The sequence below is a fragment of the Xenopus laevis genome, chromosome 6L, assembly GCF_017654675.1.
Source record: "Xenopus laevis strain J_2021 chromosome 6L, Xenopus_laevis_v10.1, whole genome shotgun sequence".
Taxonomy (NCBI): Eukaryota; Metazoa; Chordata; class Amphibia; order Anura; family Pipidae; genus Xenopus; species Xenopus laevis.
This window is the reverse complement of record NC_054381.1, coordinates 60,193,652-60,219,796: the sequence shown is the minus strand read 5'-3', so window position 1 is coordinate 60,219,796 and position 26,145 is coordinate 60,193,652. Positions and strand designations below refer to the sequence as shown.

At 37.5% G+C, this 26,145-nt stretch overlaps 1 protein-coding gene across 2 annotated transcripts in view; it reads right to left on the bottom strand.

Moving 5' to 3' along the window:
- The window catches only part of egfr.L (epidermal growth factor receptor L homeolog), a 135,385-nt gene that overhangs the window by 7,042 nt on the left and 102,198 nt on the right, over nt 1-26,145 (bottom strand). Inside the window, exons 10-20 of one of the 2 annotated variants that reach the window (XM_018267536.2) lie at nt 25,968-26,041; nt 25,571-25,661; nt 24,977-25,176; nt 23,995-24,127; nt 23,462-23,552; nt 16,037-16,194; nt 12,657-12,695; nt 12,001-12,139; nt 10,944-11,066; nt 9,720-9,818; nt 1,915-2,100 (exon numbers count right to left, since the gene is read on the bottom strand). In XM_018267536.2, the coding sequence (XP_018123025.1) occupies nt 1,915-2,100; nt 9,720-9,818; nt 10,944-11,066; nt 12,001-12,139; nt 12,657-12,695; nt 16,037-16,194; nt 23,462-23,552; nt 23,995-24,127; nt 24,977-25,176; nt 25,571-25,661; nt 25,968-26,041 (1,333 nt within the window). Of the gene's footprint in view, nt 1-1,914; nt 2,101-9,719; nt 9,819-10,943; nt 11,067-12,000; nt 12,140-12,656; nt 12,696-16,036; nt 16,195-19,743; nt 19,840-23,461; nt 23,553-23,994; nt 24,128-24,976; nt 25,177-25,570; nt 25,662-25,967; nt 26,042-26,145 lie in introns of those variants that run through there. The other variant, XM_041566091.1, reaches the window with a different exon arrangement.

Below are 26,145 nucleotides of genomic sequence, written 5' to 3'. Positions count from 1 at the left end.
AAAACAATTCCATGTTATAAATTGCATCAACTGATATTATTCTTGTTATTTCAATGTTTCATTATTAATGTGATCTTGACATTCTAGGACAGATAGTATATTAGAAATGAAATGCACTTCTTAACTTTACATTATTAGTTATTTTCTTGCCCCACCCCCGAGGCCCCCATCATCCATTTTCAGCCATGCACATCAAATGGGTTCACTTCCTCAAATTCATCAACACATCTCCCATGCCCTGCTTTGATTTGGTCGGGATCTATAACAATGGCTGCTTTCCATTTCTATCACTTTATTGGGGAACTTGGATTCATTGTTTTCTCGTTGCATTGCAAACAGCTTTTCTGTAGTTTTATAGACTTGCTAAGGGTCAGTTGACTTCCTCTCAATAAAAAGAAAGAGGCTTTTGACTTCAGTACAGCAAACATCTGTATTCCTGCTCTATTATTCTCCTTCCTTTCATGTTTTATACATTAAAATGCAAAGATTTCCCTTTGATTCTTTTTTGGTAAAGATTTCTTTAATGTCTATAAAAGTCTCCTGTTCTTTACTCTTCTGTACAGAAACTAAAATATAATAATAAATATAAGAGTCTCCTATAATGTCTGATCAGTAAGCATTAACAGTAGCTGGCATATAGTATATCCTCTTCAGCCTCTTTCTGGAGCCATAATTATGCATGTACATATAACTTTATTTGTAAAGCGCTGTACAATGCATAAAAGTACAATATATATTAAAGTATACATGGGAAGACAAATCACACAGTAAATATACACAGAGTTCATTTCAGGACAAAGAGCTTAAATGCTATGTGGTAAGAGACAGTGGGAAGGAGGTCCCTGCCCCGTAGAGCTTACAGTCTATGTGGATTAGAGGTTTACATACAGGCACAAATTGGACATAAAAAAAGTGCACAAGGTAAGGCATAGTCAGTAGGTACAGGACTAGGCTAACGTTCTAGTGCTCCAAAAGGTTTCTTGAAGAGATTGAGAGAGGATTCCTTACAGAGGAATTCAGGGATGGAATTCCAGAGGTAAGGAGCAGCAAGATAGAAGGGCTTGAGACGAGAGAGTGGATATGGATGGTGTGAAAAGAAAGTGACTCTGAGAGGAGAGGAGAAGACGACCAGGAACGTACAGTGAGACAAGAGAAGAAATGCAGTAAGGAGCAGAGGAGTGGCTTTGAATGTTAATAGAATGAGTTTATATGCCATCCTTTGCATAACAGGCAGCCATGCTAGGGATTTTAGTTGGGGTTGAGCAGGTTCCCTTTTAGGAGAGACCAAAAGGATCCTGGTAGAGTTTAAGATTGATTGGAGGGGAGAGAGATGGGATTCAGGAAGACCAGTTAGTAGGAGATTGCAATTTACAAGTAAATGATTATTATAGATGTATCTATATTTTCTTCCTGTATTTCCTGCACTGTTCTCTTATTGGAGGTGCATAAGGATAACTGACGTGTGCTATAATGACCATTTGCAAGTTAACTGTTGTTAAAACAAAGCATATACCTACTAGATATAAGGTGCAATGACTTTTGGATACAAAAAGCTTAAGCCACATATAAAGCTTCTGTGCAGCTGTGCCATTCCAATAGCTGTAAACTAGATAGTTCTGCCATTAATGGAGGGTAGGACAGCATACCTAGCACATAGGTATATCTAATAAACAGTGTTTGTATAGGATTAATGCTTTTAGGATATTGACCATGTCTTTGCCTGGTTCCATCCAAACCCTGCCATTTTCCTAGGAGACCCAGTAACTTTTAAACCCAAAAATAGGAGTGGGATGGTAGAGGCATACAATCTGTCTATCACCTATCTATTAAATCTGTTCACTAGGCACCTATTTCTTGACCTAAATATCAAAAAGGCGCCGTAAATATAATATCTGAACAAAATGGGATAGTTACCTTGGCAATCTGCACACACCAGTTGAGTAAATGCCGTGATCCAATGTTGTCTTTGTTTTCTCGAACATAGTCAAGGAGACATCCAAATGGCATTAACTGGGTAATCAGCTGGACAGTAGAGGTCAGGCAGATTCCTAACAAGCGGCAAACATAGGGATTCTCCACACTGGCCATGACATATGCTTCCTAAAAAAACATCAGACAGCACACACTTGTAATTATATTAAGGTATTGTTAATGATACAATAGGGTACTCATGTATTTCTCGACGGGAACATGGACAGCTTTGGAACAGGCAGGTTAACTCTGATCTTCAATTCTGTTGCTATTTCTGCTAGTGTGAATGTAAAGAACAAAGATGTACAAGGCCAATTTATACTGTGATCTGGCAACTGTACTTCTATCGCTAATATAGGAAGCAGTATTGGTATCTTCGTAATTATTCTGCAGCCGTAAATTGTTTGCATAACATGCAGACATCTGTGCTGCTCCGGGCAGGACTGGCACCAACATACATTCCACTGTGAAGCCTTCCAACTCCCTCGCTCTTCATTGTGCTTAGAACACTCAGGCAGCACTTTAGTCCTTGAGTTAATGTAAAGCTTTGCATTATGGAAAATTAGTTCCCTAGCTAACAAAGAAACAAGTTAGAACAATTTTCTTGACACAATATTAGCTAAATATTCACCCTATCAGTCAAGTCCTATAGATTAAGTTTTATGCACAGCTACCTGCACAGTAAACAGCTCCATTGCAGCCATTGTTAAGACCTAGCTACTATAAGATAAAACAGTTAAAAAAAATGTAATTCGTTTGACTCCATTATAGTGTAACTATAAGTTTGAATGGAGAATGTGTTCTGTCATACATACAATGCAAAATGTGCTTTTAGCATTAACAACTCTCACTCTCCTCCCTAGTAGAATAATGAGCCCTGTATAATCATCCTCTCCACTCTTCTATTTACTATATATGTTGAAATCTGTCCATATACAGGCTGATAAAAGGTACAGCGTTGGCTTCCCTAGAACAAGTTGGCAGTTTATTAGACCTTGTATGGAGGACTCTAGAAGGCCTGCCTGACATTCGGCTAGATATAAATCAGACAGGCTTCAAAATCCCATTGGGAGATGGCTGCAGTAATCTGTGCCTGACAGGTCTCTGTGGGGCTACAGTAAAATTTGATTGTTGACCACTGACCAGATTGATCAACAGTGCAAGGGTGGGCAGTTTAGACAAAGATCCACTTGTTAGCTGACCTCAGCAAGTGAGCAAAGGATCAGCTTTAGACACCTGTACAGATCTATGTACCCTATGGAAATTTGCTGGACTTTTATCACTTTTTGTTAGTTACTACTTGTTATAGGCAGCTTCCCATGGCAGTACTCAAAACATAGTTCACTGCCCTGAAGGCCCCAACAAGTCTAGGGCAGGCCCTATTGCAGTTGCATGCCCAGCACCTTTGATATTTACTCCAATTTTTATATATATATATATATATATATATATATATATATATATATATATATATATATATATATATATATATATATATATTGATTAGTATGTGTATACTCTACACATGCTCTAAAGAATTAAAGATATAATAAAGGAAGAATGCATGTCTAGAGCATATCCATTTTATGGCCACAGCTCTAATTACCATGTTCATTTTACAAAATTTAGCAGGTTATGAATGTTTGAACACATTTGTAGGAGTTGCAATGTTTGTGTTATAACAGTTTTGCTACTGAAATTGAATTGCCCTTTAAGATGCTAGTCTCAGTTCTCCCAAAAGACTTGCTTATCTTACGGACAAAGACACAGGCAGAGACACACGGTCAGATTCAGGGAGATTAGTTGCCTGGCGACTAATCTCCCCGAACTGCCTTCCTGCCTGCTAAAATGAAAATCATTGGCGGGATGGCACTTGGAATACTTCGTTTTCCGAAGTCGTGCACAGGAACTTCTGGGTGATTAGTCGGAATCTGACCATATGTCTCTACCCTAAACAATTGTTTCTTAGCTTATCTTAAATTGTTACAAATGTATACAAGTGCACCTGATGGCTGTTCTGGGCTCTCTGCCAAAAAGGTTCTTATTTTAATTATGTTTCAGAAACGTTGTATATTTTTCTCGAGTCAGTGCAGGCGATCAAAGAGAAAGTCGGGACATTTCAGTAAGAAACCCAGAACTGCGGACTGAGCTGTCAAAATCAAGACTGTCAAGCAGAAAACAGGACAGTTGGAAGTTATGTGTTGCTACAAGCAGCTCAGATTAGATATTGTGCTAATGATACAGGGTCAAATCTAGCAAAGAACTTTTATAGTAATTATTAAACAGGTATGGGACATGTTATCTGGAATGCTCGGGGCCTGGGGTTTTCCGGGTATGGGGTATTTCCATAATTTGGATCTTCATACCTTAAATGTACTAAAAAAACATGTAAACATTAAATAAGCTCAATAGGATTGTTTTCCCTTCAATAAAGATTAATTATATCATAATTAGGATAAATAACAATATACTGTTTTAATATTACGAAGAAAAAAGGAACCTTTTTTTTAAAATTTTGAATTAAAATGGAGTCTAAGGGAGATGACCTTCCTGTAATTTATAATTTTCTTGTTTATGGGTTTACATTTATTGGCAAACTGGCCAGATTCATTTTTATTCAGGCTACTTACTTTGGAAGTAATTGCTATGTTTGAGGTAATGTGGATCTTGCAAACTGAAGGTAAATATTTTATATATATTTTATATACAGACGGTTTATTGGGCAAGGATTTAAAGGGATACTATCACTTTTTGCTGTAAGTTTGATCAGGCATTGAAAATAGATAATAATTCATATAAAAATGTTCGTGTTACTCTAATGAAAAAATTTTTATTTTTCTAGCTTTCTAAGGTTTTATATTGCTTATTTTGAGGGGACAGATAAGAATGCTGATGAGTGACTTTCTGTATTTGCTGGAACTTTTGCAGCAATGTTATTTTACAGGTATTTTATCAGGGAGTGCAGATTTTTTTATGGTCTAGAGTACTGTACGTAAATGAATAAAAGTAAGTCTAAAACAGCCAGCGCAAAACTGGCATACTGTAGTTACACAAACTGCTGAGATGGTTCCCGGGGAATTGCTTGCTGGGAATAAAACATGGGAATGGCAGACATTCTATTCAGCTTGCCCAGAAACACAGTGGTTTCATAGCCACTATTCAGGGGGGATGTGTTTGCACACATGGTATTACTTAAAGAATTTAATTAAGACCATTCGCCAATTGCATTGCAAATGGATACTATGGTTTGGTGTAGGTGTATTAAAAAAATGTTATGCTTTTTGTTTTTTCTATTTTTTAAGATGGCCCATGGCACAAAGCTATAATAAAAAAGAGAGCTATTAACTCTTTATACACTCAATTCTATCTGTGTTTTTTTTTGTCCTGTGGATATAGGGTTGCCACCTCACACCTTTAAAACCGAACACATATGGAATACACGGCTAATTAGCAATTCTTTTAGATGCATGTAAATTAATTGCTAATTAGCCATGCAGACTATGTATTCCATATGTGTTCGGTTTTAAAGGGATGAGGTGGCAACCCTAAAACACAGGTAGCTAAAGCACCTGCACATAAATGGACAGTTCACCTTTAAATTAGCTTTCCGTATGATGTAGACAGTGAGATTCTGAGACCATTTGTTATTGAATATGAAATATAAATATGAGTAGGCATAGGCACAAATAGAAACCTAATACAATGAAAGGAAACAATTAAATTGTTGCCTAACATTATGCCTAATCATTATTTGGCTGCCAGGGTCAGTAACCCCCTTTGAAAAACTACAGAGGGGCAGAAGAAGAAGGCACAAACTTCAAGAACAATAAAAAACTAAAAAAAAGAAGACCAATGCAAAAGTTGCTAATAAGGACATCCATATCATTCTTAAGGTAAACTACCCCTTTAAATCTGCTGCATATGACTGCATCTTAATGTAACACTATATTCACTAAAACACTATATTCACTATCCATTGACAGGTCAAAAACAGTTATAGTTTTTAAAATTAATTTTTATTATGAGTTTAATGTACCAAAGAGAACTAGGAAGTGGGTGATACATTTGTTTGGGGAGGCATTTCATTGGAGAACATATTATATAACCATATAATATAATTATTAGGGATGTAGCGAACGTCGGAAAAAAAGTTCGCGAACATATTCGCAAACTTGCGCAAAAATGCGAGCGGTTCGTGAACGGTTCGCGAACCCCATAGACTTCAATGGGAAGGCGAACTTTAACATCTAAAAAAAAAATTTCTGGCCAGAAAAATGATTTTAAAGTTGTTTAAAGGGTGCAACGACCTGGACAGTGGCATGCCAGAGGGGGATCAAGGGCAAAAATGTATCTGAAAAATCTGCCTGTGTGTGCTTGGAAGAGATAGTGTAGGGGGAGAGCTGTTAGTGATTTCAGGGACAGATGATAGTAAGTTTGCTGGCTAGTAATCTGCTTGATACTGCTCTGTATTGGAGGGACAGAAGTCTGCAGGGATTTGAGGGACATTTTAGCTTAGGTAGCTTTGCTGGCTAGTAATCTACTGTTCTCTTTAAACAACTGCCATACGTTGACCTTGTAGGCATTGTTTGCCCAGTTTTTTTGGACGCAGCCACTGAAGCACAGTTGCCAGAAAAAATATGCCATATAAATGCTGAAAATAGTAATTTTTCGCCATACGTTGACCTTGTAGACATTGTTTGCCCAGTTTTTTTGGTTGCAGCCACTGAAGCACAGTTGCCAGAAAAAATATGCCATATAAATGCTGAAAATAGTCATTTTTTGCCATACGTTGACCTTGTAGGCATTGTTTGCCCAGTTTTTTTGGTCGCAGCCACTGAAGCACAGTTGCCAGAAAAAATATGCCATATAAATGCTGAAAATAGTCATTTTTTGCCATATACGTTGAGTCAACGTATGGCAAAAAATGACTATTTTCAGCATTTATATGGCATATTTTTTCTGGCCTCTGTGCTTCAGTGGCTGCGGCCAAAAAAACTGGGCAAACAATGCCTACAAGGTCAACGTATACACTACTACAGCGGTGGATACGGATTACGTAAAATATATGAATGCTGCTTGAAAAAAAGTAACTCAAGTGGTTTTTCTAGAGACGATAATATTATCAATATTTAGACAAAATGTGAACAAGCTCACACAGCTAGATGGCGGGTTGAAGAAAACACTGTGCAAATAATGCCTACAAGGTCAACGTATACACTACTACAGCGGTGGATACGGATTACGTAAAATATATTATGGCTGCTTGAAAAAAGTCACTCCGGTGTTTTTTCTGGAGACGGTAATATTATGGATATTTAGACAGAATGTGAACAAGGTCACACAGCTAGATGGCGGGTTGAAGAAAACAGTGTGCAAATAATGCCTACAAGGTCAACGTATACACTACTACAGCGGTGGATACGGATTACGTAAAATATATGAATGCTGCTTGAAAAAAAGTAACTCAAGTGGTTTTTCTAGAGACGATAATATTATGGATATTTAGACAGAATGTGAACAAGGTCACACAGCTAGATGGCGGGTTGAAGAAAACAGTGTGCAAATAATGCCTACAAGGTCAACGTATACACTACTACAGCGGTGGATACGGATTACGTAAAATATATGAATGCTGCTTGAAAAAAAGTAACTCAAGTGGTTTTTCTAGAGACGATAATATTATCAATATTTAGACAAAATGTGAACAAGGTCACACAGCTAGATGGCGGGTTGAAGAAAACAGTGTGCAAATAATGCCTACAAGGTCAACGTATACACTACTACAGCGGTGGATACGGATTACGTAAAATATATTATGGCTGCTTGAAAAAAGTCACTCCGGTGTTTTTTCTGGAGACGGTAATATTATGGATATTTAGACAGAATGTGAACAAGGTCACACAGCTAGATGGCGGGTTGAAGAAAACAGTGTGCAAATAATGCCTACAGGGCAAATAATGCCTAAAAGGTCAACTTATACACTACTACAGCGGTAGTAAAATAAAAAAAAGTAAAATAAAAAAAAAATGAATATTAAAAAAAAAAAATTAAAGTTGGTGCTGCTGAACTACTAGGAGCAGCAGATTAGCACACCAGTCCCACTCCCCAACACTGCTAGACTAATAGCACTGGGCTCTTATAGTAGTAGTAGTAGTAGTAGTAAAACAACAAAAAAATAAATAAAAGCAGTCCTTACAAGGACTACTGTTATTGCAGCAGTCAGCAGATGAGATCAGAAGCAGGACAGCTGCCCACAGCAGCTACATACAGAGCACTGCAGTAGAAGGTAGATTACTAGCCAGCAAAGCTACCTAAGCTTAAATGTCCCTCAAACCCCTGCAGACTTCTGTCCCTCCAATAACAGAGCAGTATCAAAACGATTACTAGCCAGCAAACTTTCAACTGTCCCTGAAATCACTAACAGGCAGCAGCTCTCTCCCTACACTATCTCTTCAGCACACACAGGCAGAGTGAAAAAACGCTGCAGGGCTTCGGTTTTTATAGGGAAGGGGAGTGGTCCAGGGGAGAGCTTCCTGATTGGCTGCCATGTACCTGCTGGTCTGGGGTGAGAGGGCAAAAAAAAGCGCCAACAATGGCGAACCCAAAATGGCGAACGTCGCGCGACGTTCGCGAACTTCCGGCGAGCGCGAACACCCGATGTTCGCGCGAACAAGTTCGCCGGCGAACAGTTTGCGACATCTCTAATAATTATACATATGAATATACAGCAGTGAAAGTCTTTTGAGGAGGAAAAGACCCCTAAATGTTCATTATTCTCCAGTAGATCTGGGAGAGGTGGGTGAATTAGTTTTACTTGTCACTGTATTTATATTTTTCCTTCTTTTTTCCTACATTCTTACACTTTTCAACACTGATTTTCAAACAAAAAGGTACCTCCTTGTTTTGAACTGTTTATCTTGGAGATTACAGAGGTACAATGTGATCTAATAAAACTATGCCTGGCATCTGCTGAAAACCCATCCCTAAAACAGCCTATGGGGATTGTGGTTACAAGAGCTGTTATTTGTCATCAAACCAAAAGATTGTGTAACAGCACTTAAACGTACCTGCACTGTTTATGTATTGACACATAAGAACGTACTATTGCCCCAGACCAAAGTGCAAGAGCGCTATTGGGTGCAAAATGATTCCCGTTGGTGCCCATGAACACCGCACTTGTGCTTGAGGGAGTAGACTATGTAATACTAATCACAATGTGCAGAGCACAGAACTGTCTGTCTCAAGCAATGGTGTAACTAATAAGGGCAAACAAATCTCCAAAGGGGTACAGCATGTGCAGTGCCTCATTGTCAGTTGCCCCACCTGCTCAGCTGCCCACCAGACACAAAAAAATATGATTGTGGGAAAACTAAAACTGTATTTTTATCCCAACTTGTTAAGATTTCTGAAATGGAAATCTTTCAAATTTTTTAATTGAAAATTTTGCCAGTTGGTACTGGCACACAAGGAGATTTGTTGCCTGGTGTAAATCTAGGCTACCGCTGTTTTTTTCTTGACTGTTGTTGATTATAAAGCTGATTCCTTAATCCTGGGGTCTCTGACACAAAGACCTCTGGTTATTTCTTACTGTTTCCAATGGAGAGAGCTAGCCGTGCGATTACTGTGAGACCACAATTTATGACATAACATGTATGTTGTTGTTATCTGACATACATCATCCAGTATATTCAAGTATCATCTAACATGACTGTCTGAAATCAAATAGGTTTCTTATGTAAAATACTCACATCTAGGATTTCTTTGTTGGCTTTAGGGGACGTGGCTTCTCGCAGCTCCTTAATGGCAACAGGGATCTTGATGCCCTCCCCTTCAGGAATCCATAGGCCCTGATTAAATAAATTCATCATTCTTATTAGTCACCCAATACTCTGCAAAACACAGAAGCACCTGCCCGGCTTAGTTATAAATAGTGGGGTTTTCCGTGATAAAAGTAACTCCCAAAGCCCCTTTAATCCTTTTAGCTCAGCATGGATTTCTCTCAATTAAGGTGCTGCTGAAGGAAATTACGCCAAGCTTACATTGTACATTGCAGGTAAGTAACTGACACCCATTTTGGAAAATAATACTAAGGTTTGTGTGCAAGGTGTACCTTACCTTTGAACTCTCAACCTTTACACAAATTATGACTAGTACTTTCCATATAAATAAACCAGCTCAGATATATGGGTATATATAAAATACACAAATTAAAAAATAATGATGCTGTTGTGTAGGTTTATGTTTCTTTCACACACAGTTCTCTCTATATAATTCAGTTATAGCAATGTAGTTGTGAATAATACAAGCTAAACATACACAAGCTGAATACAATTATGGCATGGGTGTTAACCACTGTTACTGGAACAGCAGTGAAATGGAAGAGGAAATTAAAAATACAAACATAACATAAAACAGAGTGAACCCGTACTTCCCAACTCCACCTTGTTTGGTGAGACAGTGCTGTATTATGGACCCTAAAGTGACTGTGGGGACGTGGGAGGAGTTTGGAAGATATAGGGTGTGAGTAGGTGTGGTGTGGGTGAATCGAGGGCATATAATGACCCAATTTTCCAGTTTAAAACTGCACATTGGTATTCCCCTATATATACAGTAGTGTTCAAACATGTCTGCAATTATTAAAACTTTCAAAGGTAAATCCATATTTATATGGATTTTTATAACTTCAGTGCCATCAGTAACAACATCATTCGTTTACTTAAATTTATAAACTGTTGATCAAGCACAAGGAAACTATTTCATGGCAAACACGTGTCTTATTGGAGTGCTCAGATAGTAATTATTTCTGGCTATCAGAGTTGAGCTTCTGCACTTTTATAGATACCAATACTGTGCTACTTCTTTACAGGTGCCCATTTGTCAGCCTTTATTTGTGAGGTAGCATGGGTAGTTCTCAATCCAGCAGTTATGCGCTTAGCTACAAAACCTAGCAAGGTGCTGTAATTTTATCTTACCTGGTAAACTGTCCCAAATGCACCAGAGCCAAGAACTTTTATTTTCTTGAACTCTGTCTCCTTTAAGATCCGGAGAAGTGCTTGATTTGGTGCCTCTCCGCTGGGGGTAACAGGTTCAACCAGCTATTAAAAATGATGACATGAGATAGACATTTAGTACATGTTGCTGTATGTCCAATGTGATTAATTCAAATGATAAAGATACTTCTCAACTACTGAAACTTGGTTTTGGCTGAAGTAATGGTTATCAAATTTGCATCACCACAAATGTTTATTGCTTTATACCCTATGACCTTCTGCACTCTTGTGGTTTATTCATATAGTGCATACCAGAGGTCAAGGACGACGCATGCAAGTTTGAATATTTTTAACATTTGACTCCTAGAACAGCCCCATGACTCACTAGAGTTTGGTTTGTAAATTATATTCCTGAGATTGGGTAGAACAGTTTTTCCTTAAGGGCAGCAGAATGAAACTTGGGATAATTTTATGTTTTATTTGGTGCTGTTAACACTGTTATGTCCCCTTTCCAATTTGCTACCCTCCGAACTCAGAAGTCTCTTTAAGAATTACAACTATATATATACAGTAGGGCCAGTTTTCTCTGCTTTGTACCTTATGCATTCTTTGCATCAACTAATGTATATTTAAATGTTCACTTTGTTTTTCCTTAAAAATGGAATGATAATAAAAAAGCATACGAAGAATTATTTCAGGTCTGTGATACCGGTATGTTACCATAAATAAAAACAACATTGCTGACTTATTTCTTGTGTAGCACTTGACAAAAATACCCCCCCCCACCCCAGATCTATCAAATAGATACAGTCAATGTTCCCTCTAATTCCTTCTCGGCTATGTGCACAAATATATTCTTTTGTCCGCATATTTTAAACTTGTGTGTGCAGTTTTTAAAAACTGTGCGCTTAGGTCAGAATTAATACAAAATTTTGTGTTTTCACCAAAAATTCTATGTGCTCATCACAATTTGTTGTGCGCTGGCCTCAAAAATTTTTGTGCACACGAGCGGGACATTGGATACAGTATATTCTCCTACCTCTCTTTCTTGGAGTATTCTGCGTAGGGTACGTTTCCTGTTAATTCGACTCCTTCTAATAAAGAAGAAAGCAACAAGTCCAATCACGACAGCTCCAAGGATGCCTCCAACAACACCTGCAGCAACAGAGTGGTATGACCTGTAAGATAAAAATGAGGCACGTTACATTCTGTATTTTTGTTGTTATGTTAATACATAGCTGTCAATTTGAATTTAAATATTATATTGTTGCTGGCAAAATAAGTGCTCAGTCCTTAGGCTCTAAAGGGACAACATTTTGCACTGTTAGTGCTTCAGCACTTGTGTCCCTGTTTATAGTAAATAAGTCCTCTTGATGTATTGTTTTTCTAATCTATACAGGTGAAGATCCAGTGAATCCTGTCACATATTCACACTGGTAGGGTAAGAATACTAGTCATATAGTGATAAAAGCTGGTGACAGTGGGACTAGCATCTTGTACCCGATGCTACAACAATAGGATTGGTATAGTTGAGCTTTGTCCAAATTGTCTTTTGCACCATGTATTGAGCTTTAAAGGTGCACGTACAATACTCTACATACTGAAGGAAATATTAAATGCTTGATGTGTTTTACTAAAACTTCTTTTATGATGTTTACAACCATAATGTTTCCAATATTCTTGTATAAAACTTACCAAGGAGGAGGGCATCCATCTATGCCATGTCCCGCACATCTATTGAATAAAAAGAAAGAAAATCTGGGTTACATTTCCTCCTCTTCCACTGCCACAATGAAATTCTGGCTCTCATGAAACTCTTCAGGAAAATAAACCATACAGCAGACACCGTGCTGTAACAATAGCCCACCAGTAGGTAACTCTTGCGTTGTATACTAAATACCAATGAACTTGAATTCCATCTGTCTCATTCTTGCAGTGGCCTTAAAAAATGAGCCCTTTAAACCCTTTAACCTAATAACCAATAAGCTCCTCCAGGTGAAGATGTGTTTTATATCACTTTTTGCACATCATTTATTTCTTTATTGTGTCATTTTTAGAAACCCCTCCCCAAAGTGACAGGAGATTAATATATACAAATAATCTCCTGTCACTCTAGGGAGGGGTTTCAAAAAAACGACACATAATGAAGTAAAACACACCTTCACATGGAGGAACTTCTTGTAAGGCCATTGTAAGAAGCATGCAAAAAGCACGTGATTAATTGACTTTGTACGTGAGAAATACACAAGGTTACACTGACTAGTACGTGTAGTTAATAAACATTATTGGACTTTTACTAGCCTGGATGATTTTTGAGTCCTTTCCTATATGTACATGTTTAAAAATGACAGTTAACTAATTTCCACAGTTAGAAATTCCAAATATACCAATAGCAGACTAGCTTATGGGTAAAAAGTCAGAATATTGTGCTACCTATTTTTGTGAATCAAAGTCTATTCCCTGCCTGTACTGACAATGATAATGAAAGTTTTCCAGAAGATTCAAATGACAGGTTAGTAATTCTGCCAGATTTCATTAGTCATTTTGACTAACAAGCCTGTATGTGTTCTAGATCTTGATTAACTCTTACCTGATGATTAAGAAACTGTAAACCTCAACAATATGCAGTGCTTATATACAGATGAGAGCGTTTGCTTAGGAACAGCAACCTATTCAGGTATGTCACCCGTTATGCACAATGCTTGGGAACCTGGTATTTTCTGGACAAATTTACTGCCTTTTATTACATAATGGGATTAGCCTTGAAATCTAGATTACTATGATGGCTTTACCAATCGAATTAAAAAAATTAAAAGACGAAAACCACTGTAGTGCATATTTTCACCTATCACCTAAAAGGTGCCAGTGCTATCAAGCAAATTCCTATTGAACACAATGAGAAGTGCCAGGTGTTGCTTTCAGGCCACCTTCTGCTCATAACTATATTCATTTGCTATACCTACAGAATAGAGAAGTACTGCATTATGATAACATCTTTCTGTTTAGACTGATTTTGGGCTACACTTCTAAATTGGATAGCCACAGGTGGAATAAGTGTTTTAGGGCTGAACTCCATGTTGGGCTTGTTCTGATACAATGCGATGAGAGGAAGCGCATATGTGGAGGTGGATGTGGCGTATATAAGGTAAGTAATAGAAATGTTGGACCTTGTCGCAGCGTGCATCCGACACAACACGAGTGTCAGATGCGAACTCCGCTTGTTCTGTTGTGACAAGGTCCGACATTTCTATTACTTACCTTCTATTTGCTGCGTCCGTCTCCTTGCAAGTTCAGCCATAATCATTGACAGATTATTTCACTGAACCCACTTATCAGCAGAACATTCTTTAGTCCTTATAACTCTATTTTGCTACACTTTTTGGGGCTTTTATTTATCAAAGGTCGAATGTTAAGAGTTTTTTTTTATACCTCGAATGAACTCAAATGAACAAAAATGAACTCACAACTTGAATGGTTTCTCATTTAAGAAAAAAACTCGAATGGAAAAAAACTTGATTCTGTAAGTTCAAGTTGCGAAACCGAAAGCTCAAATTAGTTGAGTTTTTCAGCTTAAAAAAACTTAAATAGCTCAAACTGAACTAGTTTTCAGAAAAACCCTCAGAAATAAACTCAAATATCATGCAGGCTCAGGGACGGGCCAAGCAAACAGGTCACCCTAGGTACCCAGTCGGCTACAACCGCATCCCCTACCATGTGCGTGCATGCTTACCATTGCGCATGCACCATAAGAAGACAAGGGAGGGAGGGGAGAGTAATGAAGGGGAAGGGAGGTAGTGGGGAGTGACAGAGGGAGGGGAGCATGATATAGGGGAAGGGGAGGAGAGAGGAGGGAGGCAAGAGCAGGAGGGGAGCGAAGGAGGAGGGGTAGGCAGAAGACTTTTGAACAGGTACCTGCTCATTGCCCCCACATCCTTGCACCCTAGGCAGGTACCTTTTCTGCCTACCCATTGTTTTGACCCTGTGCAGGCTATTAACATTTTCAAATAGTTCAAGGGACCTCTGCTATTGACTCCTAGAGGCAGCGCAAGCAATTACTTTCACTTTCCATTCAGCACTTACTAGATGTCACTACTCTCCCCACATTCCACCAGTTCTCTTTACCATTTAATTGTGTAGCCAGGGCATGTGGATGAACATCAGATCCCCCATTCTGGTGCACAAACAACATTCTGAGATGATGCAAGGCTTGTCTTAACCGTGTGTACAAAATGGCTCCTGCCTGCTTGCTATAATTATGAGTTCCCAGACCAAAGGAAACAAGATTAAAATAATTTAAACAGTGTAATTAAAGTTCAATTTGCTTGACTAGCTTGATAAAATAGGATTTGCAATATTTTTTTTGGTTGACAGGTCCCCTTTAACATATGTATTAACCTAGAATATTTCCTGCTAAACGAATTAGTGACAGACAGCTGGATATCTATATTAAACCTACTTATCACTTCTTGCAAGGAGCATGGGGCAGTTTATTGAAAAAACATTACTGTATTTTAATGTCCTGTGATGTGTTAAAAGTTGAAGAAAAATATCTCTTTAGTGGCAGTATCAGTCATTCCATCCATCTAACAAGCCAACAGAATGTCGCTCAACCTGGTCCCCATTGATTTAACAATACATCAATCTAGTACAAAGAGCAGCGGATCAATTAACGGTAAAAGCTTCTATAGCAGCCATAACTACTCAGCTTTAGTTGTGACCAGCTAAATAGTCATTGACAGGTCACTTGAGTAACATATCTGTAACAAGTGTTAAAACATCGCTGGGGGGGGAAGACAAAGGGATTTATTATTGATCGATAGTGTTGAGTTGCATTCTGTTCTGTTGTTGTGCTATGTTCAACCTGTTTTATCTGAATAATGGTGACCATTGCCTCCCAATGATAATACACCCTGATTCTTGGGGGCAATAGTCACTTGAGCAGCTGGTATTGTGGAAATCATTGAGAGAAGTTATTTTAGGACCTGTAGGCCTACAGATAGGGATAAGATCAATAACGGATTTTTGGATATTGTTTTCCTTGTAAAAGAAAATGTTTTTTTATTGTTTACACTCACCCCAGTTTGCATTCTGGGTGGCAGAGCTGGCATGCCCCATTTTCATCAGGATACTTCCAAATTAAACTATTATTCTCTCCATGGATACCAGCTGGGCAAGTCTTGACACAGAATGGACCATCGGAATAGTGGGCACATTTGAAACATTCATCTGCTCCCTGTAAACAAAGGGAAGAATATCAGATTTGTGCTGGTAGATGTTAAATACTTATTTCATTGCATTATCATACATTTATTAATTTTCATGAAAATATAAAATGGTGTGTTACATTTACAGTCCCTGTGAATACCTTTACAGGCCCCCAGGCAATATTTATTGGCCCCCTTATCCCTCATCCTCATGCTTGGAGAAGGGCAGAGAAAGAGTTGTACTTTTCCCATCTCAGCGGAGCTGAAGTGGGAAAAGGTTTTATCTCCTGGCTTAATATTAGGCCTTTCCACCTCTGGGCCTCCTTGCAGTTAAATACAAATCAAGTTCACATAAGGAGAATGAAAAAAATATTATTATGTACTGAACATATGAGGTGGTGAACAGACAGAGGAGATGTTTCTAAGCTGTAGCTGTCGCACCCTGGCACTAAAAGCACAGAAGAGGGAGAAACTAGCTGTTAACTTCCCAACTTGGTCACTTTTGAGTTTTCAAATAACTGGTTCATACAAAAGACCAAAGCAAAGGTAAAAGGCCATAGTGATCTGTGGATGAGGTATATGAGAAGGAATACTATAATTCAAACAATATAATTTATTATATACTTATATTTACTGAGTGGACTTGATTCACCTTTAAGTTTCCTTTTCATGTTTTCCACTGAAAACTTTTCAATTGGTCTTCATTATTTATTTTATATAGTTTCTGAATTATATACTGTCTTTTTTTGACTCATTCCAGCTTCCAAATGGGAGGCACTAAAAAGCAAATGCTCTGTAAGGCTACACATTTATTGTTATTGCTACTTTTTATTACTCATCTTTCTAGTGGGGCCCTCTCCTATTCATATTCCAGTCTCTTATTCAAACGAATGCATGGTTGCTAGGAATTATTTGAATCCTAGCAACCAAATAGCTGAAAAACTGGAGAGATTGGGAGGCGAATTGGTGAGTAGGGTTGGTCTCTGTGGGAGCTCGGAGGGGAGATTAAAGATTAAGAAAGCTAAAAACCACAAATAAAAAAAATGAAAACCATTTGCAAATTGTCTCAGAATATGACTCGGTACATTATACTAAAATTAATTTTTATGGTGAACAACCCCTTTAAGAGTAATCTGGCAACAGATGGAGGGTTTTCTCCAGGTATAATAACTCTTAACAACTAATCAGATGTTTGTTTTCTAACAATACTCTGTGCCAGTTAGTAATTAGAGTTACTTAGAACTGGAGCACCACATACAGAGGTTTATTCATATGGCAGAAGCATGGCATACGCTGCTAGTTTTCTGTTTTATTTACAATGGCATTATTTCTTGATTGTGGTCAATTTCTGCGGTCTAAGGAGAGAAAACGCTACAATTATTTGGTTCTTTTCTGTCTACAGGGGAATTTATTGTGGTTTTCACTTATTGTGTAGTATATTTGCTAAATTATAGTTATGTACAAGCCTGCCTATACTAGTCATAGATCACAGTTAGAATTTTGCATCTTGCCTGAATCACAAACACCAAATGGTTAAAATCGTAACCTACAATGCCGATAATGTTAAGACCATCTGGTGTTTAACATTTCTCCAGATGTTTGTCTTCAGTGGTATGTTCTAGGCCTGTATCTGTAACAATATGTAACACTATCCAGTCCTTGAGTTGCTTTAGCACTTCCATTTACCAGCAGCACAATCTTATCAATTTACAGAAAGAAATAGGGAAAGTAACTAAACTCTCGAAGAACAAATAGCTCAGATTTCTCTTTTATATGGCAATATTCTTATTAACTTGTGAAAATGGCAGCAGATCCCTTTTGAACACTGATTAAACGTTTGCATTTTAGAGTTTATAAGGCCATGAGAGTGCGTGACCCATTCATACATTGTGATGCTATTTCACGCTGGATTTTCTCTTTGGACGCCTGCCGAGGATGACTACATGTATACATTCATGCACCGCATTTTTTTTTATTTAGTTGGTTACTGACTAATTAATTGGTATGTCCTTGCTCAGAATTAGTTTTGCACACATGACATGATATATCCTGCAGAATCCATGTAATACACCTATTTAAAGGAAAACTAAACCTTAAAATGAGTATGGCTAAAAATGCCATGTTTTATATACCGGACTTGCCACATCAGCCTAAAATTTCAGCTTGTCAATAACAGCAATGATCCAGGACTTCAAACTTGTCACAGGGGGTCACCATCTTGGAAAGTGTCTGTGGGCTTTGAGCAGCTGTTGCAAAGCTAAGCTTATCAAGCAGAAAAATTAGGATGGCATGTGATATAAGCTGATACTACAAGGCTGATTATTAAATTCTGATGCTAGTTGCACTGGTTTATGTGCTGCCATGTAGTAATTATCTGTATGAATTACTTATCAGCCTTATATTGTGACATTTATATTCTATGTGTACTGTATTTTGTGAGTGGGTCCCTAAGCTCAGTAAGTGACAGCAGCACAGAGCATGTGCAGTGAATCAGCAGAAAAGAAGATGGGGAGCTAATGGGGTAACTTTGGAGACACATGCTAACTGGTTTTCCTTTTTTGCTCTCCAAATCCAATTTTTTCGAAGTAGGCATGAGAGAATTGTTTTGCCTGATACAGATTTGTGAAGAAAGTTGTGGTCTTGCAAGTGGTGAAAATTTGCAGGAAAAATTAACCTTGCTTCATGATTCACTGGAAAAAACTTTTTTTTTTCACATGGGGAAAAAAATGCAAGAAAAACACCCATTCACATCACAGTATTAATTGGGAGACCAACAAACATTGCTTCAATGTATTCGGAGTGAGAATACATGAGAAAAAAAAACAATCATTCATTTTAAAGTATTTAGCAGGAAAAAAACAGGTGTTTGATAGATTTATAGGCTGTATTTGTGTTATAAAACAAGTGATTCTGGATGCATAGTTGGCCCCATGGACATAATGGAGTCATTTCCACTTCTCCACCTATAATTCTTAAAGTGGACGTGTCACCCAGACATAAAAAGCTGTATAATAAATGTCCCTTTCAAATTAAACATAAAACCCAAATTCTTTTTTAATTTAAGCATTCATAGCTCATTTAAAAATCTCAGCTGTCAATCAAATATTGCCTTAGGCATAGAGGCGGGGCAGGCAATTTCTTTCACTTTCCATTCAGCACTTCTTAGATGTCACTGCTCTCCCCACATTCCCCCCCGTTCTCTTCACCATTTAATTGTGTAGCCAGTGCATGGGATGGACATCAGGTCCCCCGTTCTGGTGCACAAACAAGATTTTGAGATGATGCAAGGCTTGCCTTAATAACAGTGTCCCTAAAATGGCTCCTGCCTGCTTGCTATAATTATTAATTCCCAGGCAGAAGGAAACAAGATTCAAAAATTTTTTACAGTGTAATTAAAGTTCATTTTGCTTGACTATCATGATAAAATAGGATTTGGAATTTTTTTTTGAGTGACGGTCCCCTTTAAGTAACAGTAAAAACCTCTCTTTTGTGCTTTAAGGCAATACTGTGTGTAGTATGAGGCATGAAAATAACTTCCATTTCCCACAGACTTTTCACTGTATAAATTTTACCGTGGTGTGTTTTCGCCTACCTTAACCTATTCTTTTGCACAATGCCAAGTGGATATCATATGTCATTTTGAACCCCATTTCGAGATCTTGAACATGATTGTTCTGGGTGGTGGAAAAAAAGCTAAATGGTCAGCAAGGTAAGGCATGCCATGACATTGAACACTAAGGACTATGGCACATAGGGCAAATTCAGGGGTTTTGCCATCAATATTTCCACTACAGTGCAGCAGTGGACTATGTTGGGTGATCACCTGACCTGTGGATGCAACAATAGGGTCAAGGTGAATACCATAATACTCCAGGAGAAAGAACCGTAGTAAGGGGAATGGCTGACGTGCTGCTTCAGGTGTTTGACGCTAAGCTCAGCAGGCATTCAAAAATATACTTGCAATTGCCACCCATTTAGCAGTGATCTTGACCTGAGCATTCACTCGCAGATCAGGTCATAGTTGGGGTCAATATCTAATTGTAATTAAAAAAGTGTGTTTTAGGTATGGAATCTTCCTCATTATTTTTATTATAATAAAACATCTCCCTCTATAATAAATTCTCCTTGTTATTATAGCAGAGCAGGAAAACGATCAACCGAAACCCACTTTTAAGCATTTTTACAATAATCACTGTTATCAATAATTGAAAGAAATTTTCAGGGACACTGATAGGGGCCAAACCACAGGTGCTGCAACTACGTTTGGGCCCCTGAGACTTAAGGAAGCCCAACAGACACAAATAATTTGGTCATATATCATAAATATGGTTATTATAATGAACCAAGTTTTTCTCATAAGATGCAACCTAAATACCATATAGTGTTGCAGGCCTGGGGAGAGCTTTCAAGTTAGACAACTTATCTCTACACTGATAGCAATCAAAGAAACATATCTGTTCAATCATCTCTTAAGGGAAATTACATTTAATATTTATCATGTGTTGTAACGAGTGAATGAAAAGCAAATGTTTCCTCTCACATGCATAAATATCTCCTCCTTCTCCTAGTTTCCCACAACGCTCTAGGGAACTAAAACTTCTCACCCCCGAAGTTCTCCTAAATACATATGTTGTTTAGTTAGCAGATTTAAACATAAACCATTTAACTAAAACCTGTCTGCTAACAAGGAATTTGTGTGGCCTGTGCTTTTTAGAAACCTTTTTTTGAACATATCAGAGGCTTTTCCAAAAGAAATAAACAAATTATTCTGTCATGAAACCCGCAACTTTTTTTGTTAGTTTCTCTCTAGATCCACTTGAAGCCAGATGTGTAACAATATTTTAAAAGAAAACATAATAGTAATGGGAAACAGTGATTCATCTTATTGCCCTTTTATCCTTCTCTACATTTTGTCTGCAAAAGCAGGAAGTGCTGCCTCTCAGAGTTCTTTCTCATATAATATCCCAGTTTCATCATTCATTCATAACTAAATCTTCACTGAAAAGAAAGGATTGTAAGAAATAAGTTTTCTATGGTAAAAAGCAAATGGTTGTCTTCCCTGTGGCCAAGGTAAGCCACCCAATATACCAACGATAACCCCACCAGAGTCTCACAACACCGAACACCAACTGAAAGCTCACAGTACTTAATCACATCCTCTCTTTACGGATAATCATTTGGGAGCTTTGTGCCTCAAGAGAAAATGCTTAAAAGTAATAGTTAACATCCTGTTTCTACCACCGCTCAGTGGTTTGTCTTACTCCACTGGGAATAAAAGTTGGCCTTAATGTTATATATACAGTTAACTGTTTTGTCAAGTGGAGAAAAGGCTGACAGTTATAGCTGCATCCTCTGTCTGTAATGCGTATACAGGTATGGGACCTTTTATCCAGAATGCTTGGGACCTGGGATTAACCGCATAACAGATCTTTCCGTAATTTGGATCTTCATATCTTAAGTCTAGTAGAAAATCATGTAAACATTAAATAAACCCAATAGGTTGGCTCTGCTTCCAATAAGGATTAATTATATCTTAGTTTGGATCAAGTACAAGCTACTGTTTTATTATTACAGAGAAAAATATTACATTATAATATTTATATAATATTTATATAATATTTATATAATACATTTTAAAAATCTTTGATTATAATGGACTCTATAGCGGGCCATAGACGCAAAGATCTCATCGTACAAATTGATGATTCATACGATTTTCGGACCATGTGTCGAGAGTCCCGACATTATTCCGGCGGAGATCAGTCGTTTGGTCGATTGGACAGGTTAGAAAATTTCTGTCGGCTGCGGGTAATATCTCTGCGTGTATTGCCAATCGTACGATTTTCAGTGGGAGACTGTCACTAACTTTGTCTATCGTACGATTGCTGTCAGGGGCAGAACATCAGCTGATCTGTTCTTTAACTACTTTATTTGGTCGGAATGGTAAGACTTTGATCTGAATAGTTAGTGGCAGGTCGGCAGATGGGAAAGTTCGATCGTACATTGATTCGTACGATCGGATCTGTGCGTCTGTGGCCAATTTATGGGAGACAGCCGTTCCATAATTCTGAGCTTTCTGGATAATCGGTTTCCGGATAACTGATCCCATACCTGTATACTGTACACTTTATTATTTTCTAAAAAATGCCTCAGTATTAATGGCATAAAAAAAAAAATCCTTTTTCTGCTAACATTTGGTTGGGGACATTACTCCACTGGACCATTTTTTGTTCATTTCACACTTTTACGCTGGATTGTAATTCTACTTAGAAGTTACTATGTATGAAAACAAAATATTTCCAGCTCAGAATTGAAAGTGCTCACAGTTCAGTATGTACTACAATATCTCCAAGAAGGGAGGAGGACTGAGAAGGAAGGTACTAGGAAGGTACCAGGGCTAATAGGAACCACAATTTTATTGATGTTGATGTAAATTAAAAATAACTGCATTTTAAGAAGCACACCTTCCATCTAGTGGCATACTAGTGGCATAGTTTTAAAGCTGCCTGTGGAAGAGGCACCCTAATGTGGACTAAGAAACACACATTGTGCATTTAATGTACTTTAGTCCCAGAACCCTTGATTTTCTATTTTGTATGATTTCAGTTTAACCAAATTTATGGAGCTATAAAAATGACATGTTATACAATTGTTATTAAACAGCAACTGCACCAAATGTTTCACCGCCTCATCAGTAGTGGTAACCTCTGTTTAAATACAATTTAAGGGGATCTTTTAATAAAACAAAAACGTAACACAAGCTTCATCTTATGAAGCTTATGTTACATTGCAAAACAGGCACGTAATGATTTAGTTTCTGTGTGCAAAAAACGCATAAGGCTATGTGTTTATTCACTCCTTGCCTGAAATAAAGTCTGCAGCTCGCTTACTTTGCCTGTTTGTGCCTTTCATTGTTGAATACCTCCACCTTGAGCTGTAAGTCTGGGGCATGTGCACCCAGACCCCACATATACTTACATTATACACCAAAAATCTCTTTTTTTTCAATATTGTGTCCTTTAAAAAAGAACCAAAGTTAATCCAGGAAATGACTCTTCTGCCAATGTGGCGCCAGATTAAAGAGTTATTTTTTTTTTTGCTCTAGAAGTAGTAGTAGCAGTTGATCTATGGAGGTTCCCTTGCTGATCTCTAGATCCATGATGAGGTACATTGAAAGGCCTGACCAATATGAACTATGTACTGTATGTATATAAACACAAGCTCATTGACATTTCCAAGAGGTTTGCAACATTAGCATACAATACAATATGTTGTCTCTGTGTATTATGTACTTACAGGCCCGGAGCAAGTTTGGGTGTCATTCAACTGCAAACACTCCACATTACAGGAAAAGCATCTGCCATCTACTGTGTATTCCCGTGGCTCCCTGGCATATAAGAAACAAAGTAAAAAAAAATATACAATACACTACTTATATAACAATATAATATGATCTTAAAGCGCAAAAGTAAAGAGAAGTAGAACAGATACCAAGACATAAAATAGCGTAAATAAATATATATTTATGTTTTTACATGCATGCCAACAGACGCTCAAACTTCATTTCTACCTCAATATAGATAATAGTCTATCAAGATTTAAATATCTATGCAGTGTCACTGGACACAATAAACATTGCATACAAATATGCATGGAAAATGATACCTATAAATACTGTATATAATATAGATTATATACAATATAGCATATATATTTTATAAAAATATTATTAGCAGGAAACATCATACATGGCTCTTCTGAGTTGTGAGGGGCCAAATGAGTGAGACTGTTGCCCATCACAGGGGTAGAGTGATTTTAAAAGTACTAACCTGCTAAGAAAGTTGCAGTTTTCTACACATTCTTTTCCACGGATATATTTAAGGCAGGAAACACATTGAGAAGGCCCAGGTCCCCAACATCCCTCCTCAGAGCACAAAGTGTCACAGACCTTGCCTTCACTTTCTAAAAAAAGCCCAACACAGAAAACTAGTTATGAAAACCTACACAAAAATATTGTTGCAATAATACTTTTCTTTACCATAAATCATTGATCGTATTGATACACTGGGGAGAGCCTAATCTTTCAATAAGAATTTTTGGAAGTGGATGCCACTAAGCAGTGACTATCATTCATTTAACAAATGAAGGTAGTGATAGTGCCCTAGAGAATGAATTAGGTAAACCCACAAATAAAAATAACATTATCATTTAGGAGGTTATTCATTAAGGCACTATTTTTGAGACCGAAAACCTGAAAAAGAGGCGGTAAAAAATGATGCATTTTTTCTCATAATTTATTATGTCCTGAAGCTGTTCCAAGTGAATCCAAAAATACACCATCTAAAACCTGCCAATTCATGTATAAGGCAATGGCAGATATCCCGTTAACCAAATGAAGATGCTTTAACCCTCACAAAATGTTCATTTCATTTCGTTTTTTTGTCCCGATTCAATTTTTTTGAGGTTTTTTTTATTGATAAATAAGGGCAAATTATGGATTCTCATTAAGTCAAACTTTTATTATTTAAAAAATCTGAAAAACTCGGATTATGATAATTAAACCACAAACAGTGTAATTGTGGCAAATATAAATAACATTCTGCTCTCAAAACCTCCTTCTCCAGGGTTTTTCTCAGTGTTGTAACACTGTAGTCTCTAAGCACAAGCACCATGTGGGGAACATCTAAAACCCGTAATATAATGCATTTACTCGAACTTTCTCGATCTGAAACCTTATTTTGAGAACCGTATTTCGCTGTTCATACAATATACAACAATGCACAAATGATTATAATATCTAGGGCAACTTACCACACTGCTCAGGATTCTTGTTGTCATTAATTATCTTTATCTGTTTTGGTGTCCTAAACATGTTTGTAAAGTTGATGGTGTTAACATAGCAGAGATTCTTGTTTGTTTTAATGATAACATCCCCATCGCTCACTTCTTTGAGGGATTGTAGACCCAAGGCAGTTATGGATCTTTGTACGATAGCAAGAGCATAAGTACCGCTAAAACAGAAGAAGTAAAGCCTTGTTAACAGACTCTTTATAAAGGTTGCTCCTCTGGAAAAAAAATATACTAAACTGTGTCCTTGATCTTAAGTTGGAACTGGTTAAGTGACTCATTTAGAAATAAAAAGGTCAGTTTTTGCTTGTATAGAGACTTGGAAATTCCTGGAAATCCTCTAACTATACCTTCTTCCATCTTGTCACAAGACAAGATCAATGACCCCCCTGTACCTGAAAGGCCTTTACATTACAGAATAAAGTCTTTATGGATGGATTTCTCCAATTTTAATCTGCACAGTTTTGTTTTTCTTGGGGCTATTTGGTTCATAACTATCTGTTCTGGCCAATAACTACCAATCATTTAACACAATGTAACAATGTAAAATGTACTTACCGCTGCTTTGTTCTGCCTCGGATAACCTCAAGATTCTCAAACACATTCAAGTCTGTGTAATTTTCTGGCCACCACTGAATCAGTAAAGAACCTAACCAAGAAGAAGAACAGTTGGAACATTTTAGCATTCAAGTACCCTAGGGGGCCAGATTTGAGGTAGCAAACTTTTTTATTTTTGTTAAAAACCCTGTTTGTGGAAAAAAAGATTGCTTGTTTATTCAAAACCCATTCAGAAGCAAACCAAAGCAACTGATTTCAGAAAACCCACTCACACTTTCTGCAGTCTTTTGCACAAACCAGAAATGCCCCTTAGCGTGTGGATGTTTTTGGCAAAAGCCAATCACTTACAGATAAACACAATTTAACTAATAAAAAAAAGTTAAATTGCACAACCAACCTGTTATTTCTCGGACAGATTTAAATACCGATAATTTTGCGGGATCCAGTTTTTTAGTATTGGTAAACGTGTCACTGAAATGTAAAAAAGAAGACAAATAATTTATTTTACCTAACTGGGAAGTAACCAATTAAAGTTCAGACCAGCAAATACATAAATCAGATTTTGAAAGGGATTA